Source organism: Dermacentor andersoni, chromosome 6 (genome assembly GCF_023375885.2).
Source record: "Dermacentor andersoni chromosome 6, qqDerAnde1_hic_scaffold, whole genome shotgun sequence".
Lineage (NCBI taxonomy): Eukaryota > Metazoa > Arthropoda > Arachnida > Ixodida > Ixodidae > Dermacentor > Dermacentor andersoni.
In genome coordinates this window covers 49,098,953-49,113,347 of record NC_092819.1, presented here as the reverse complement: position 1 = coordinate 49,113,347, position 14,395 = coordinate 49,098,953, and the positions used below count along the sequence as shown (strand labels likewise).

General features: G+C 47.3%; 1 protein-coding gene across 3 annotated transcripts in view; it reads left to right on the top strand.

Moving 5' to 3' along the window:
• The first annotated feature begins 211 nt into the window (after positions 1-211).
• Positions 212-14,395, top strand: part of Uba1 (ubiquitin-like activating enzyme 1) — a 60,235-nt gene continuing 46,051 nt past the window's right edge. The window contains exons 1-6 of one of the 3 annotated variants that reach the window (XM_050170850.3): positions 212-516; positions 6,310-6,383; positions 7,153-7,321; positions 7,728-7,862; positions 9,713-9,819; positions 9,906-9,996. In XM_050170850.3, coding sequence (XP_050026807.3) covers positions 412-516; positions 6,310-6,383; positions 7,153-7,321; positions 7,728-7,862; positions 9,713-9,819; positions 9,906-9,996 — 681 coding nt within the window. In that variant the 5' untranslated portion in view covers positions 212-411. Of the gene's footprint in view, positions 517-4,269; positions 4,432-4,940; positions 5,041-6,309; positions 6,384-7,152; positions 7,322-7,727; positions 7,863-9,712; positions 9,820-9,905; positions 9,997-14,395 lie in introns of those variants that run through there. The other 2 variants (XM_050170849.3, XM_050170851.3) reach the window with 2 other exon arrangements.

Sequence of the window (14,395 nt, the reverse complement as noted above, 5' to 3'; positions counted from 1 at the left end):
GTTAAAGCTGACTCAAGTTGCGCGAGTTCGTAGCTGCGTAAAATTTTTTTTGTATTAAAAGCATTAATTACCTTAACTCAGCTGTATTCGTATTCAGCAAAAATAATAATGTTAAAGTAATTTAAATTATGAGCTCAATACAGTTTAGTTCACGTACAAATGTCACGTGCTGCTCGCATGTCGCCCCTGGCTTCAGAAACGCGCCTTTTTTTACTTCCTATTGTGTGCGAGTCGGCCATCTTCACTGAGACGCCGCCGCTCCCGTCTTTCGGCGTCTTGCTTTTGCTGCTGTAGCAGTCGCAAGACTGTTATAGTTGCAGCGAAGGCACGCTCGTCTTGTCGGGGAGAGCATACAGTGCAAGCAAAACTGATCCTATGCTGTATTCATGTGCCGGGCTCTTAAATATTTAGATGTCTTGTGCACAGGACACTGTTTCTGAAAACGCCAAGAGCCCTCCGGCAAAAAAACGCAGGACCGAGGATAGTTCCGGCAACGCAACGTCGGGAAACGCAGTTGTAAGTACTACAAAGTTTGCCGCAAGCAATTTTAGTTGCTTATTCCGACCGTTTTCAGCTTACTGCGGTGTCTCACTGGCACGCGGTTAGGCCTAACATCGTTGAACAGCCAAGTTTCGTGGTTGTCGTACAGTCGTTACGGCTTCACCCAGCCGCATTACTTGCTCTCCCTTCTCAAGTTTCGCCATTGCATTGCTCACGGAAATACTGTTGCCTCCAGGACATGCACTTTTTTTCTGCGTGGGATAAGCGGCATCGTGACAGTTGCAAGCCGGCGTTGCGTGCTCTTGGCAGTTGTATCGTCGTGATGCGTCACATTCGTTTGCCTTGTTCCGAGCCTGGCTGAGAACACGACCGCCTGGTTGGAAAGAATCGCAGCTGCCGTGTGGCACTTTCGAGCGCGTGCCACGCGCACGCACGTTTTAATTGGCGCATTTTCTCGGCCCGTGCTGCGCGAGCGCCATTTACGTTGCGAGCCAAGCGGTAGTCTGTGTCGTGACGGAGCCGGAGCTTTAAATCGTATTGCTAACGTCGCTGCAGAGTAACCCCGCCACGTAGCGTATTTGACACCACTTGGTCAGTCGCTGGTTGCCTGAAGACTGCGCAAGAGCATGCCGCATGTTTTCTTTTTTTATTTTGTGCAGTCGACTGACCGGCGTAAAAGTATGCTACGAATTCCAGTCGTCACGTGAAGTTACGTTATAGTGGTGCTCTCTAGAGCATGCTTGTGCGGCTGCGGATACAAGTGCCCGTCTGCAGTACTGACTGTTCTGCATTTGATCCGCTCCAGAAATAGCCTCTCCGCCGCTTCGCTCCGTGACCGGGGGGGTGGGGTTTCGGGCTGACTGCGCTTTCGTCGGCTTTCGTTTTCGTTCCGAAAAGGCGAGAAATTAAAACAGAAAGCGTCGGCTCTAACGCATTTCGCCACCCCTCGCGCTGAGCAAAATTTTTTTGTGCACGCGTTGGCGTTAGGGTGGTGACGAGGTGTAATTTTTCTAACGGTCAGGTCAAGTGGATGTTTCAGTTGGATGCAACTGTAGATGTATGTGTTAATTTGCAGCACAACTCAACGCCAAAGTGAAGGAAACATTTTCTCGGTAACGAGATGCAATCCTGAAACGCTCAACCGCTAGTTTTTGTTGCAGGGAATTTCCATTTCCCCATTCATTTGAGCAATGTGGTTTGTTTCGCCGCTCTTCTAGGTGTGTAACAGGGTATGACAAGATACGTAAACATTACGCCTTTACTCGACACTTTCTTTTCCGCGCTATCAGGCTTCAATAAAGCTGTGTGATTTGTTTTTCGTAGTACATAGGCCAACACAGATCGTTTTCTAATTGCTGGCATACACGCTTATGCTGTGCTTTCAACTATGTTGCTTATGCATAGTCCTTGCCAAGGTCACTGCGTTAACAGTGTTATTACTTTATTGATTACATCAGCAAACTTATTGAACAGCGGCGAAATTGCGTTGCCGCTCAAAGTTCGTGGAAGTTGGCAATGGTGATGTTGCAGAAGCATCATTTTTAGTGAACAAGCTCACAACCTTTTCTAATTATTTGACTCGTCATCACGCTGGCGTTTGCTTTTTAAAAGACGCTTTACACTCGCGCTGGTCCCAGTGCACAATGGTAATTCGTGTGCTGTTCTTGTGCAAAAAGTACCCAGATTCACTAGTCCTCTCCTCATCCTGTCTGTAGATCGCGCCCTTTGTATTGTGTTGGTGGCAATGAATTCTGGCTAAGCATGGCGTGCTAATAAATTAACATTTTCGTTGTGGTAGCTTTGACTGTAACACTCGGGAGCCTAGTCTCTCCTGTAAAGCTCACTCCGCCACCTATCAAGCAAAGCAGCCATATACTTATGCGATATGTATTTAACGCAGGAGCGCCAGGACGCTTTGTTGGCATTGTGTACTAGATGGAGAAACGGGAGGAAGAAGCCATACGGTTTATAAGCGGCAAACTGCTTAGAAGTGCTAAATTTAGACGGATCGATACAACACGTTGTTCCCTACAATGAATTTTGGCTGCAGTACTAGAAATAGTCTTTATACGCCCCTTCAGGCAGGATAGTCGGCGATGCCCGCAACGAGTGGTAACAAAGATCATCTGTGACGTCATGAGTGTCTTGTATGACGTCAGTAATACAGAATTAGAACAAGACGATGAGCAAAACGAGAACAAGGTTGAAAGCAGGAGCCAACGTTTTGACAAGTGGACTTGTCTTCAAGCCTCCGCTTGTCGAAACGTTGGCTCCTGCTTTCACCTTGTTCTCGTTTTGCTCATCGTCTTGAATTTCCATCTCCCGCATTCTCCGTGTTTTCCCAGAATTATAACAAGTTAAAGTAACAATCGTCACTTACAGCGCATGAATACCAACTAGCCCGTACCCAAACCTTGCTTAAGTTAGAGTAAGTTGACTTGAGGTGGAGTAAAGTGAATTATACGGGTGTCACACGGCAGCCTGATCGCGAACAAGCCCTATCCGGATCGAATTTTTCGGTTCCTTTGCGCAACCTGCGCGAGGGAGCCAATCGCGGTCGAGAATTTCGATCCGGATCGGGCTCGACCGTGATCTAAAGGGCTCGTGTGACACCGGTATTACAGTGGATAGTTTTGAAGGGCATGATACAATGTATGACGTCACGTAAGGATACCTAAGTTACTCAGTTTTACTGCATTTGTTAGCTACTGGTTAGCTACCACTTTTAGCAATACGGGTATGACACGGAGCACTTTCGACCGGGATCGAAATTCTGAAAAGCGATTGGCTCCCTTCCGCAGCCTGCGAACGAAGCCGATTGCGATCAAAAGTACGCCGCGTGACTTGGGTATTACTCTTGCGAGACACGTTATTAGCCGCAGCAAATTCTTGTCAAAACCTTTGTGCAAGTATCGGCCTGTGTGGCTCCGATATGCATTCAGGAACGTTAAAAAATGGTAGTGCGATACAGGCGGGACTGACAAAATCGGATGGGCCACAAGCAGTAACTTGTAACTGAAGTTGTGCCTTGAAAATTTTCCTGTCTGCACTACAGGACCGCCGGTTGGGTTGGTTGGTCCAACCAACGTAGTAACGTTGGGTCTAACATGGTAAATGTTAAATACAGCGCAAAAAATACATACACATGAAGGCACGACAGACGTGGACGAGCGCTACGACCAACTGTTTATTCCAACCGACACACCCTCCGATTTTGTGAAGCGAGCCACGCTCCAGTGTCAAGGCCCTTGCCCCATGCGAAGGTGATAAGAAACACAACTGAAAAGGTGAACGATACTGCTTTAGATCGCAGAATTCAAGCAAGAAGTCCAATTCGGCACTGTGCAAAAGAACAGGCCTCGTCTGTGGGTTTAACTTGCACCCTTTGAGACTCAACGGCTTGTAATTTTCTCAAATCTTATGTTGACTTCTAAGACCTTTAATAGTAAGGATCGCGTAGGCTCCTACGATTCTCGGACACGGTAGTGTCGCTGGCGGAATGAACCATCACGGCGGACAAGCACCCGCTGTTTTCAAACGCTGTGGAAGGTGTGAAAGTGCTATTTGGGAGGTTAATATTTCTTAGCGCAACTCATCGATGGTTAGTTTCAAACCCCCCCCCCCCCCCCCCCCCTCCGCAGGGCACGTGCGACAGAATTTTAACCCCTCCCCTCGCATTCTTCGTGCGCGCGAGCTTGCCTCGTTTATAGAAGGTAGAGGCGTCGTATCGCGTGTCACCCAAAAACGTCAACCGCGACAAGAAATGTTTATCTAGGCGTCGTCATGGGGACCGCGTTCCGTAGGCCGTCGTCGAACGGCGGTCCCGTCGTCGTCACTCCCGTGAGCGCGACCACTACTGGCAGGCTTCACTGCCGAGCGCCGACCCAGAACCCTTCCAAGCGCGCTGTGCGACGTCCCCGGTCTCGACAGGTGGGTCGCGCTCGCGAGCCGCGGTGAAGGGGCTAGGCCTCGCGTCGGGTAACGCCGCAGCCCGGCTCGGCCGGCGTTATGCAACTGCAGACGGAGCGTTTCGTGTTCCTCCTCCCGCGGCCGGCCTCACTTATACTGCCGCGTGCATTACTTGCAAAAGGCAACGCATTGCGCGGACGCCGTCAGCGTCTTTTGATTTTCCTTTATCCCCCCCTTTGTTTCTGCCGGTTTCCGCGCCTGTCGTCGGGAATGACGTGTCCGAGCGACGCCGCTTTTCGAGGTCACACAGCCGCTTTGCGGGCGCCGCTCGATTCGTACGCGTGCGCTCCGCACAGCTGATGGAGTTTTTGAACTAGCGCCCGGCGAGAGAAAAAAAAAATTGCAAGAGCATAAGGGCTTGCACGGCCTCCCCTCATGCTCTAATGAGGAGTCTGCAACTGCTCGTTGTAGTACGCAACTGGCGCTCTGGAACTGGCGGCTGCACAGTTTCGTAGACAGACGCTGGCCAAAGCAACGGTGACTAGGCGATGCTTCGGTGAAGAGTCGGTGAACTTTTGATCGGTGACCCGTCTTCGTCTACGTAGGAGCCGCCGCTCGGCTTTCGCGTAGGTGTGTTCGTGTTGCATTTTGCACCTTTTCGTTGCCTCTGGTTTCAACGTTCTTGTCCCGAAAAGCTCGTCGTGACGCTGTCGCTCAGGAGGGTGGCTGACCCGACGCGCTCATTGTGCCAGTTTTATCTATCGCCGGCCCGACCGTCCTCGCGATTGAACTGGCAAACTGCCGTGAGTCGTGAAGTGCCGTGTCACCCGTTTTATTTCTGGTTGAAGCGTCGTCTGTAATTAGCCCGTTTTTGGACCTGTCGTGCCTTGGCGTTAACATTTTAACGCAACGGCAATGGCCCGATACAGTTGTTGGACGGAACTACCCTTTGTTGTCAAATGTAGCACTTCAGTGCCTTCTTACGTAGCTGTATATAATGACGCAGAAGACAATTGAGAAATTAAAGCTGTTAGATGAGTTGAGATTTTTTCTAATACTTTATATTACATACTTCAATCATGCCACAAGTGATGGACAGTTCTGATGCAAAGTCTGCATAGTTCATGTGCACTTACTCGGAAGATAAATGAGCTTATCATTTCACTTGTTTGTTGAGCTCACAACTTTTTCAGTTTCATGTAAACCCTTGACCCAGAAACATGCTATATGAGCCATACTAAAGCGGTAGTTTCTCATGTAAAACCAGCATAAATGAGAAGGCGCTGGGTTTCTATGTGGCTTTCTGCACTGCTCTTTAAGCCACATCAGGATTTCAGCACGCTACCAGTGACCCAATTTGGCTCGTGGCTTTGTGCATGACGAGGCTATAGCTGCATAAATGTCCTATCTGGCAGCAAGACTGGTGCAACATGTTGCTAAAAAGAATTGTGTGGGCTTCCAATACTAGAAATATGGCACACACTGTATAAAGTGCCACTAGTTAGCTCCAAATTTAAGGTCGTGAGGCTGTAAAAGTGAATCAGCATTAGTGTTAGCAGATTCAGTTTGCAAGTGCCACACCAGAATTCTTACGGTCATTCTACAAGTGATTGACTGCAGCACCACAAGGAAAGTATGACACACTTTTGCAAGCAACTGGACATCCTTGATTTCATAGAGCACAACTTCTATTACCAGTGAAAACATTTATCGCTCCCTTTGCTGCAACATCCAGCACCTACTTTAACTAATGTATCGTAATTTTTTGTGAACATATATTGCTTTTGTTCCTATAGCCTAGCCCGAAGGGGTTAAAGCCATATGAAGGCATTGTTGAGAGTTGAGAACACTGAGCAAGTGTGTATGCTGATCTTTTTGTTTTAAACATTGTCTGTGCAGGGGGAAATGGCCCAAAATGGCTCTGCAGCCCAAAACGCGGCTGACATCGATGAGAGTCTCTACTCAAGACAGCTGTAAGTGTGATGAATCTTATGGTGGCGTATGAGCCTGTGGCAACATCTGCTGGGAAGGCTTCAGACTCACCATGATGGCTGAGTGACTGTGACATTGTGCTGCTGAAGATGAGGTCGTTCATTCACTGCCTCGCCAGTTCAGTGCAGGTGAAAAATGTAAAAAACAAAAATAATAAAATAACAAATTTGATAAAACAATGCTCCTGCTGATTTAGGTGTACATTGCCAGAACTCAAGATCATCAAATTTAATTTGGAGCCCTCTAGCACTGCTTCCTTAAATCCCCAGTGTTGCTTTGGAATGCTGAGAATTGACTCAATAAATCGATCAAGGCTTTCGAGAAGCATAATGTTGTGGGGCGCTGGAGCGGCTCAGCGTTTGCGTGTATAATCACTTCCATTTTATTCATGTGAAGAATAAGAAATGTTAGTATAACAGCAAATGCACTGAAATTTGCCTCAATCTGTCCTAATGGCAGCTATGTTGGCTTGTACTGTGTGTGCAACGGGTGAGGAGCCAGTGAGCCGGCATCCTTCTTGTCTCGGCAGAGTCTAGTGAACACTGAAAATGCTGCCATGTTTACGTCATCCTGCTCATCTGCTCGAAGGTAGTGTTGGTATTCTCGTTTTATAAAATGCAGTGGTTTCCAGTATTGTTACGACTTGTGTGTAGTGTAAACACAAAGTTTTGGTTTCGTTTATGTAGCTGATGGAAGTTCTGAGTGCCTTTTGCGTGCAGAAATGTTGCAAAGCTTGGGCTTATCTTGCAGGTATGTCCTCGGACATGACGCCATGCTCCGAATGGCTCGGTCGGACGTGCTCATATCGGGCATGCGGGGCCTGGGAGTGGAGATTGCCAAGAACATCATCTTGAGCGGCGTCAAGTCTGTCACCATTCACGACCAGGGTGTATGCACTGTTGCCGACCTCTCCTCTCAGGTCTGTTGCATTCTTTCTGTAGAGCCACTTTGCATAAATGCCCCCCTGTGGCATTGTTGCTATCAAGTTGTGCATTAATTTGAACAACATTATAGTGTCATTATGACATGTTAAAGTAATAATGTGCAGAGCAGAACGGCGTATTTGAGCAGTGATACGAGCTTGCAGTTTTGCACTGTCACCTATGCAGTTGCCAATTATTGTGCATGTCCCCACCTGCGCGTAAAAGATGAAATGGTGTGGTCATGGCCTGCAGCAGCAGAAGTGCAAATAAAAGAAATCTAGATAGTCCCAACTTGCCACTTCATTTGTCTGCAGTACCGTATTTACAGAGGGTGACAGTACTAAAGTGAGCTTTTCGTCCCCCAGTGCAGTTCACGTGTTGAGTGATGTTTGGTAATTGCAGTTCTACCTGAATGAGGGTGCCCTTGGTAAAAACAGAGCGGAGGCCTGCCTCAGAGCACTGACTGAGCTGAACACGTATGTCCCAGTTACAGCCCATACCCAGCCCCTCACTGAAGACTTTCTGAAGCGGTTCAGTGTAAGTTGCTTTCCCCATTTTGGGCCAGAGGCACATTTGTTGTTTGCATGCTTGTGATGAGCATTTGCTAAATTTCTTTTTGGCATGAACACATTCCTTTAACCCTTTCGCTGTCGGACGTTTCTGGCCGTGACGCACCCCCAGTGTCGGCTTGGTTTCAGGGAACGAGCATAACAGGGAATGGACATAGCAATTTATTTTTGATTACGATCGGTATACAAATAACATAGTCAATGCAATATGCACATTTCAGTGTTCTGCAGCTGTTGTTAGTAAACATCATCATCATCATCAGCCTGACTATAAAATCCGTTCAACATCCGAATCTGACGATGCGGCACCCTCTTCCTCTCATGCGACTTTGTCAGAGTCCGAATCCGAGTTCGGCTCGTATTCTGAATCGGAATTCAGCCACCGCTCCCATGAGCAGACGAAGGTCCCGCGCGCCGAGCCATCCGAAAGTAACCGCGCGCAGGGAGGATGCACTTTCAGTCGCCCGCGCAACGGAGAGAAATGGGACGTTGCGTGATCGAGAAGACAGAGGGAGATGGAAAAAGGCTAAACAAAGTTCGAAGGGCTTTACGTTTACTGCTGCAAGTCGGAAGCGAGGGTGCGGCGAGAGAGCGAAAGCAGCAATCGAGTCACCCTTTTTGGAGAGGCAACGGCGGCACGTGCGCCTGAACTTGACGCGCCGTAGCAGGCACACCAACAGAAGAAAAATAAAAACCTTCAAACCAGCGGAGATTACAGAACAACCCTTGAACCCATAACCACACGCGCGCGACGCATGATCCAGCGAACGCGGAGCCACCGCGCCACTCAGCAAAGAGAAAGTGGGGAGTGGCATTCGCACCGTACTCTTCAATACATGGACTTACACAGGTCGGAGCGAATATACAAACTTGTAGAAAGAGTCAACAGATGGCGTGGCCAATCCCGGAGCCCCTGCTTTGCGCTCAGGCGCAAAATTTTGAACGCACGATAGAGAACGTACCGGTACGTCAGTGACACCATTGGGGGGAAGCGCGATGACGTACCGGTACGTCCGTGACAGCGAAAGGGTTAATAAGCGTTTGCAGGTTGTCAGCACGGTGCTAGTCGGTTAGGTATATTTGTAAGCAATTTTATTAAACAGAAATTGAAGCTGCAAGGGAAAAAAGACATTGCGCTGTAATGTCTGAAACATACAGGTGCCTGCTATTGCCTACCGCTGCTGACGTGTTGCCATTTTGTCAGCCTGATCCAGGAAAAGGCTATGCACTTTGAAAGTTCTTCTGCACTTCAGTATAGGTTAGCTTCTTGCCGAATTTAAGCTCCCCCAGCAGTAGATAATTGCTGGTCATTAGTGGAAGCGACCTCAGAAATAATGGATAATAGCCTTTTTCTTCCTGTACAGCCACATTCCATTAATGGAGCTTGGGATTGTCTGTAAACATTCGTTAATGGAATATCAAAACGATCCGGGTGTCCACAGGAATGATGGCGATGAGTCCTACACCTTGTAACAGGCAGATGCGACTACCACAAAAGTTGCTACCATGTCCTAGCCAAGATGTATAGCGACTGAAAGAACAAAAATGAGTCGGGACAACGACATTCAAAAGTTCACACACAAAAAACTTTGCCCAAGTATGGAGAAAAGAAAACAGAGGAGAGTTCTGGACTAAGCTGGCAGAAAGGTCTTAAGGGGCCTCTGGCTTTGTAGCTGCTTGCCAGAGCTTCTACGATCAAGCTCAATGTGAGCTACAAGGTGCAGGCACATCGCAAAGCGGTTGTGTTGCAGCTCACACTGAGAATGATAGCACACGCTGCAGGAAGCAAATTAATCTTCCCGCTGGTTGTTTCGACAGGTGGTGGTGTTGACGGACACTCCGCTGGCGGAGCAGCTGTCAATCTCGTCTTTCACTCGTGCGCACAACATTGCCCTCATTGTGGCTGACACTCGAGGTCTCTTTGGGTAAGTACACGAAAGCATTCTTTTTGTGTGTGAAAAACTTTGATAAGTGATGCGCATTAATAATGTTGCCTGTCCCTGCATTGCAGCCAGATCTTCTGTGATTTTGGCGAGACCTTCCGTGTGGTTGACACCAATGGGGAGCAGCCGGTGTCAGTCATGGTTGCTTCTATCAGCAAGGTGAGTTTTCAAAACAAAAAAACATGCTTGGGCTTTTTTTTTTTTTTTTTTTTTATGCCTGCTTTATGATCGTTTGAACACATTTTCAACTGGTTAGTATGTGGTACACAAAAGACTGACAAGAAGTTTGCAGAGGCCATCTATTTGGTGAGCAATAGAATTAAGACAAGGTGGGACTGGTTTGATTTCTCGCCGTGGGCAGCTGCCTTCCGATTGAAATGCAATGGAAAAAGAGCTCTTATTCCTAGCATCAGATGCACGTTAAAGAAATCCAAATGGTCCGAATAAATCTGGAGCTCTCTTGTAGCCTCTGCTTTGCTTCAGGGCATTAAACCCAGCATATCAACATGAGTAGCCTTTATTAATAGATTCTTTCTCACTGGCTTTAGCGAGAGTGTGGAAGAATGCCAGCTTGCTCACGGCTTCCGCTTTTGTGTGTGGCTGTCTGAAAGTATCTAGAGCGGTCCAAATTGATGGTTGCGATTTTTGTTGCATGAGGCTTGTTGAATTGGAATAGATCTTTAAAAAGTAAACAAGTAGCATTTTTACTGTCTTGTGGCATCTTTTGCAACAGTGAACAACCCACTTCAGTAGAGGTGCTTTTCCTCGTGCAACGGATTAGCACTGTGGAAAGAGTGGAAAACGAAATGACACTCCATCGCATTTTGCGAGCAGATATCAGTGCTCTGTGATATCTGCGCTAGCCCGTGCTTTGGAACACGCTTGGTGTTGTGCCACCGATTGAAGCCAGCAAACAAACCATGAAGACAAATGAAATAATTTCAGTAAAAATGTTTCACTGGAAATATCAGGCATCGAAAGAAAAAAGCAACAAATTTATTAGCAATGCTAATTGTCGTAATTGTGCCGCAGATAAATGTGGCTCTCCCAAAAATTTTGCAATAACTGTGTGACATCACGCAGAGGCCAGGCCTATATACTGTATCTTTAGAGCCTCCTGCCTAATGCATATGACCTGCCTTTGGGGTGCACAAGAGTGGTCAACAAATATTCTGTAGCCATACTTCATACCGTTGATTGTGGGTTAAAAATTAGTCCGTGGAACCACATGCTCCTTGCATCAGTTTTTGGCTGTTGACGAGGATAACCTTCGATTCATTGCCAAAAACTCTAGTGGTAATTTTTTCCTTATTTTCCCAGACTCTTCTCATTTAGGTGCGCTTTATACACAATTCTCTTCATTAAACAAATTTCAACCAGAAATATTTCATTGAAATGTACAGTTAAAACTCAATGTAAAGAAGTTCGTAAAATCTGCAATTTGCTTCATTACGTCGTAATTTTGTTGTATTGAAATTTGACGTTTTATGCAAATAAGTACAGTTGCCGATCGATTCTTTTTATACGTAAAAAGGCCACAGAATTTTCAGAATTGTTGGGCATTCGAAAAAAGCAAATTTGAATGAAAAAGCAATTCATTCTGATAAATTTTGGGGGTCTGTGACGAATGATACGGTTTCATGCCACGTACATCGATAGCTCCACATCTGTGGTACGAGTTAAGTGAAGCCAGCCACGCTTCCGCATGCACTTGGCCTCTGCAGCTAATAGCGTCGCCAACATTGGGACGTCGCTATCGGGAAAATGCCGGTAGCGGTGAGCGAATGCTTCATCTGCCTCTCACTCCAATGGGTCGCAAAAACTAGATTACATAACCTCCCATACTAAATGCGCAGGTAGACTGCTTACATGGTGCGACGTCGTCTCTCCATGCCCACTCTTTGTACACGCAGCAGCGGCTGCTTATGCACGCAGCCGCGTTTGCAGCTACGCGCAGCTAGTCTAGACGCGTGGCAGAAATTAAGACATGCTAACTTATTCTGCCACCTCGCTCGCGCTTGATTGCTTTACTGCGAGCGAGCTCCCCTCCCCCTCTTTTTCTTTGCTCGTGAGGGAAGGCGTCACTTGTGAAGTCACCATCTTGTCTCACCCTTGTGCACTTTCACTCGTACCTAATGCACACAGTGCGCTGTTGTCGATGTTATCGCACTTCTACTTCATATGGAACATATGTGACTCCACTTCGTCTATCGCTATTGTCGCACGGGGGCGACATGAGAGGTGCGTTTTTAAGCAGCCGCTCGTGATTCAATCATTTGACCATCTGCGTCCGAGGAAGTTTTCATTTATTGTCTTGGGATTCCTTTGCGGCGGCAGCGAAATTTTGTTATATTGAAATCGCACACAAACACACTTTGTTAAATTGAGGTTCTAAATACATGTACAAGAGGTTATGAAAAGTTATATACTTCATTATATCGAGGTAACTGAGTAATGAGAACGGGTGAAATTAAAGTGGAAGAACGGACAATTTTCACCGGTGGGAGCGGAACCCACAATCTCTGCATTACGTGCAGAGGTTGTGGCCTCATGGCCTTTGTTTGGTAGCTTCATTTGGTTGTTACAATAACTTAAGCTCCTCAGTTGCTTTGATTCTTGTCGCTCTGCTGCAGTGCATGTCTTGGAACTTTGGTAATTCACCTTATGTTCCCGTTTCATGAACCTTATCTTTCCTATTGGGATTTGAATTGCGCATTGTGTGGCATAGACCATGTGAAAGGAAAACTTGCAAGGTAAATGTATTGGAAGGAAAACAGAGGTTGGCAAATTTGCTTACTCAGTAGCAGTGCGTGCTGTGGCAAAAGAAAAATGTCCCTCCACTGATAGCATACATATTGCATGTTGCTGTTACATTTTTTGCATTTTTTGTTAGTTTGCTTAGCATAGTAAAGGTGCACCTGTGCTCTGTGCTGGTGACTTTTTTTGTTGTTGTTGTTGTTGTTGTTCTGGCTGCACTGTCTTCGAGCTGGTTGCAGAGGACAAAGTGCTCCTGGCATTCATTGATGACCTACATTGTTTCTTTTATCAGTTTTAAAATTTTGGTCTTGTGAGGGTATGAAAGGAGTACTCTTGCGAAATTCTTGACTTTCCACATTTATGCAAAAACTAAAAGTTTAATTAAGCCATTTAAGGTCCCCCCTTTAACACAAAGAAGAAAATGCTGGAGTCTTAGTGCTGTAAATATTTTACTGTTACACATGTTTCTACAAAGCAGTATTGGTTTTGGAACCCAGGAGTTCGGTGCATCATGTTGTGATACATTGGTACACTCCTTCCCTGTGCCTGCTGCTGCAATTGCCATGTGCAACCACAGCCGGAAGAAATACGTGCAGCACTCTTGTTCATCTCTCCATTCGTCTGTTCAGTCTTGTCGGTGGACATCGTCTGATTTTGCCCTGTCATGACGTTGCTTTAATGTCGATGGTGCTAGGTCTGCCATTTTGAGACCAATCTGATGTCAAATGAATGCAGGGCTTTGTCACAGGTTCGATCCTGACTGCAGCAGCCACATTTCAGTGGGGGCAAAATGAAAAACTCTCATGTACTTAAACTTCGGTGCACATCGGAGCCCCCAGGTGGCCAAAATTAAACCGGAGCCTCCCGTTCCAGCATGCCTCATAATCAGATTGTGGTTTTGGAATGTAAAGCCCTAGAATTTCATATACAGTCGCCGACCGATTTTCCGGACTCCAAAAATTCGGACATGCCCGATCATTCGGTCAGCTTCGCGGCACCGCCGTTCTCCCCATAGACCATAATGTATAACAACTGCCGAAAGTTCGGACACCTTGCAACCTCTCGTCTGATTTTTCGGACACTCCATGAGCCAACTCGATCGAGGGCATCATGCACCGACTCTGACCTGCGCATAGTTCGACTTGCTGAACGCCATTTTTTTTTTGAACGGTGCCTCCTTGCTGCCCCACGAAGTGGCGCTACTGGAAATCCCCGCTCATCATCATCGTTTCTGCCTGGTTCGATAGAGTGGCCGTACAGCAGTTCCGGTTTCAGCTTAGTAAGCCATGTCAAGACAATCCAGCAGCTGATTTGTTTTTTTCGCGCACGACGCTACCAGCAGGCTGCGTTTTTCGTTTGTGCGACTGGTGTCGGCACGGTGGTGTTTGCTTTGTGTGCTGTGTCGAGGTTTCGGTGTTCCAACGCGGCGTACGGAAACATCGCGTCGAGTGTCTAATGGCGCCGACAGTGCCCGCGCAGACTGCGCTGGGGAATGCCGGCAAGCGGGTGCCGGGAGGCCTAAGATTTGTCGCCTTCCGATGTGCTCCCTACTGACGCGGAAAATGTTCTGCCGAGACCTGCGCAGTGGTTGCATTGCGATTCCGGACACCATCTCATTTGACAGTTTCACAGGTGCTGGCACTGCTGTACTGACATGCGCAGAACTCGAGGACGGCGAGATCATTCGTCAGGTTTCCGTGCACCCATTCTCTATGCTGCACCGCCGGACGATGACTCAGAGTCGGAAGATGACGCACCATGTGCTACGCTGCCGTCGCATGTGGAGCGTGCACAAGCAGTG